Below are 4,127 nucleotides of genomic sequence, written 5' to 3'. Positions count from 1 at the left end.
TTCTTGTGTTGTGTTTTGTTCAATGAGGTCAGTAAAGGTCGGCCGCACATCCCTGAAGCCCCCCCTTCACACAGCTGTTCATTCAAAGTTCATTAATATTGAACGTGTCACGTGAACAAATTGCACCAACGTCGACCAAACGTTCCCCTGGGACCCCGGCAGTAGATCGGATGAAAGGTTCAGGATGCATTCAAATGTTCTCCAGCATGTATGTAAAGTTCAGTCTTAAAACAGTTAATAGATGTAGCTGTAGCATTAAAGGTTGTAGCTGTAGCATTAAAGGTGTAGCTGTAGCATTAAAGGTGCAGCTGTAACATTAAAGGTGCAGCTGTAACATTAAAGGTGCAGCTGTAACATTAAAGGTGTAGCTGTAACATTAAAGGTGCAGCTGTAGCATTAAAGGTGCAGCTGTAGCATTAAAGGTGCAGCTGTAACATTAAAGGTGCAGCTGTAGCATTAAAGGTGCAGCTGTAGCAATTAAAGGTGCAGCTGTAACATTAAAGGTGCAGCTGTAACATTAAAGGTGCAGCTGTAACATTAAAGGTGCAGCTGTAGCATTAAAGGTGCAGCTGTAACATTAAAGGTGCAGCTGTAGCATTAAAGGTGCAGCTGTAGCATTAAAGGTGCAGCTGTAACATTAAAGGGGCTGGTGAACACAAAGGAAGAATAAAAGATTTTATTATCAGCTGCTTGATGATCAGTATAAAATCACAAACTATACACACGTTGCACACGGCAGGCAGGAAGTACAAGTTGGCACTCGTTTTATTTGTGTGAAAAAGTCCATTTTAAGGCAGATTTGTTTTCATTCAGTATTATTGATGTGTACAAAAAGGCAGCTTCATTCCAGAAACATCTTAATGATCTTTTCTTTGTAAAAGTAGATCAAACCTGAGCTGGACGTTTCCAGAATCCCAGCGTTGTAAACAGAAACCCTTTTTAATCATCTCTTAAGGGTCAATACATCATAGATTCCTCACTGGGTTAGAACGCTGCGTCACTAATTCATCATGATTGTCTGAGGCTGACCCTGAGCAGGAAGGTTCGGATCTCCATCGGCCTCAATGTCACCTCCCATACGGACGCGTCCTGGAACTTCTTGAGCGGTGGCTGCTCACCTGGAAGAAATGCACAAAAACAAACATTTCTACAAATGTCGTCCTGGAATCATTTAATAAAGACTTAACTTCAGTTCCCAGATCAAGAAACAAAGCCGCTGTAAGAAGGTCCTTTAGTTTAGCTTCACTTGGGACATTGTCGTCTAACACAAGGAGTCCTGCTGCGCCGCTTTAACAGCCCACAGTTTCTATTAAAGCTGAAGCGTAACAATGCATTTATGACTCATTACATTAAACTGCCTGCTCGATTGGTCCCTGCAGGGAAACGCAGGCTTTGTAGTTAAGTTGACTGTAATGCAGCAGTGATTACCACCCTCGTAGAATTTAAATTACAAGTCAGTGGGTTTCTGTGTTCGTCAACGGGACCCTCGACCGGCAGCGGACCAGCGGCTGCTTCCTGCCAGAGAGCCGACGCAGACGCCAACGTTCGGCTGCCTGGGGTTAATTTGTTAGTGACTCAACTGTAAGAGGTTCTCTGCTCTCTTCTCTTTAACAAGAGGTTAACGTGGATCTTTGACATTAACTGTTTAATGAGGAGGAACCAGAGTTTCCTCGTGCTACACAAGAAACATCACATTCGTGCTCCCCAGAGGATCAACCTTCAGGGTTTCAAACACTCCTTTATCAACTACAGATATCCAAACATTTCATTATTCATGAAGTTTCCTCCAATGAGTCCCAAAACAATTTAAGTTATTTTGTTTTTAAGTGTACAAATCTCTAAAGTTAAACATTTTCTAAACACAAGCAGCTTTATTGGAACCGTCTTAAATTAGATTTAAATCCGGAGTTATCTGATGAAAGTAAACAGTAGTGACGTTAATGACGGGGGTCCGGTACCTGTCTGTGGTGTCCAATGAAAACGCCTCATCTCGTCTTTCCACTGATTGGCTGACAGGTTCAGTTCGGACACGCCCAGCAGCTCCAGAGTGGAAAACAGCTTCTGCACGGCCAGAAAGCAACACGAGGTCAGAGAATCAGCAGCGAGAGTAAAATACTAATGATGAACCGTCATTTATGTCTTTACAAAGTCCACAACACACATTTGGGATTTTATTGAGTAATAATCTCACTATTCTTTATTTCACTATAAGATGTTAAGACTATAAGACTAGAAGATGTGTTTGACCTGCAGGTTGACGGTGACGGGCTGAGAGTTCAGTTTGCTCTCCCAGCTCTGGAACTGATGCTCCAGTCTCAGCAGCACCGAGTCCTCGTCCCACTGGGTCAGTGTGAGCAGGTGGACAGCAGGGGGCAGCGCAGCCTGCAGCCCGGAGAACTGCACAGACAGGAAGACCCCCCCCCCCCACAGGGTGTCACATCGGCTGATGCATTATTCCTAATACAATTATACCCTAACCCTAACATATCCACACTGTGCATCCCTAATAAACAACGTGTTGCATGAATCCTGTGGCATCATTTCTCTGTGACTACGAGCACGACATTAACAGTCTGATCAGTAGCAGCTCTGACAACAACGCCGGCTCTCCTGGGATTCTGTGAAATGAGGACAATGTTTGAAAATGCAAATATGCACAAGACAAGACAGACTGTAGGAATATGTTCTGCTCCCGAACACTCGAGTGATCCAGACCTTCCACTCACCCTCAATTCATTTCTATGTTTTAGTGCTCGACTGCACCTTCTGTACATGATCTCTGGTAATGAATATACAGTCCCCTCAAACTATTGGAACAGCGAGGCCAATTCCTTTATTTTTGCTGTACACTGAAGAAGAAAGAAACCACTGGTGTACTGAGCGACAGACTGGTGGACCAAGGAGAACATCAGCAGCTGACGACAGAAACATTGTGAGAACTGTAAAGAACAACTCTGAAACAACCGTCAGACATCACCAACAACCTCCAGAGGGCAGCAGTGAAGGTTTCACATCCACCGTTCACAGAAGACTTTGGGAACCAAAGTACGGAGGCTCCACCAGAAGACTGACGGGAGAACCCCCCGAAGCAAACAACAAGTGAAAGAGGCTGCGGTGAAAGCCTGAGAAGGCTTCACAAGAGAAGAATGCAAAGGTTTGGAGACGTCAATGGGTCGCAGGCTTGAGGCAGTTATTGCAAGCAAAGGATTTGCAGCTAAATATGAAGTGTTATTCACACGATGTTAAGTCTCTGTTCCGATACCTTTGCTCACCTGAAGATTTGGTGTTCCGTTAAAAGCGATGCTAACTTCTAAGTTGTTTATCAGATCCAGATAGAAGCTGACAGATCTTCGTTTCTCATATTCATCTTGTGATGTTAAATTGTGTTCAGCAAAAATAAAGGAATCGGCCTCGATGTTCCGATAGTTTTGGAGGACTGTACATACAAACTACATCAAGTGTTTGAAGTTAAGAGAACTTCAACTAAACTGTGTGTTGTGTTTGAAAGAACAAGTGAAACGTCTGCAGCCACATTTTAAAGGACGTACGGGAACCCTGTAAATTATTTGACCTGTACAGACGAACTTATAGATCATTCTTTACAAGACTCCAAGATGGCCCCCAGCAGGGTCCCTGGTTATGTTCTGCTCACTCACCTCCAGCCGAGTGTTCGGGGGCAGCGCTCCATCGGTGAACGTCAGCAGTGGCTGCAGCACCACCTCCTGGGCCAGGGGGCGGTGAGCGTCAGCCGCGCTGGGCGGGCGGTCGAGGGACAGCAGGAGGCGGCCGCGGACCACCAGCCCCTCTGGGAAGATGCTGGAGGTCTCGTTGAGAGGCTCGGCAACACCGCGGACATCATCGTACAACAGCCGGCGGTGGAGCTGAGGGGAGCAGGGTGGGGTTAGGAGAGTGTGTGTGTGTGTGTGTGTGTGTGTGTGTGTGTGTGTGTGTGTGTGTGTCTCACCATGATCTCCAGTGAGCCGTTCTTGATGCTTCCTCCTCCTTGAGAGCGATCCGTCACCACAGTGAGTTGGTCCACATCATCCTGAGAGAGAACACACACACACACACACACACACACACACACACTAAATAAAGTGCTAAACCCCACAGAAACAGAACGAACA

General features: G+C 45.7%; 1 protein-coding gene across 1 annotated transcript in view; it reads right to left on the bottom strand.

Annotated features, from left to right (window-relative positions):
* Positions 1-661: 661 nt before the first annotated feature.
* Positions 662-4,127, bottom strand: part of man2b1 (mannosidase, alpha, class 2B, member 1) — a 20,017-nt gene continuing 16,551 nt past the window's right edge. The window contains exons 19-23 of the mRNA XM_029427355.1: positions 3,965-4,045; positions 3,657-3,881; positions 2,248-2,397; positions 1,959-2,061; positions 662-1,118 (exon numbers count right to left, since the gene is read on the bottom strand). Coding sequence (XP_029283215.1) covers positions 1,009-1,118; positions 1,959-2,061; positions 2,248-2,397; positions 3,657-3,881; positions 3,965-4,045 — 669 coding nt within the window. The 3' untranslated portion in view covers positions 662-1,008. The remainder of the gene's footprint in view (positions 1,119-1,958; positions 2,062-2,247; positions 2,398-3,656; positions 3,882-3,964; positions 4,046-4,127) is intronic.

The sequence above is a fragment of the Cottoperca gobio genome, unplaced genomic scaffold (assembly GCF_900634415.1).
Source record: "Cottoperca gobio unplaced genomic scaffold, fCotGob3.1 fCotGob3_30arrow_ctg1, whole genome shotgun sequence".
In the NCBI taxonomy this organism is placed as follows: domain Eukaryota; kingdom Metazoa; phylum Chordata; class Actinopteri; order Perciformes; family Bovichtidae; genus Cottoperca; species Cottoperca gobio.
This window is presented reverse-complemented; position numbering and strand designations above follow the sequence as displayed.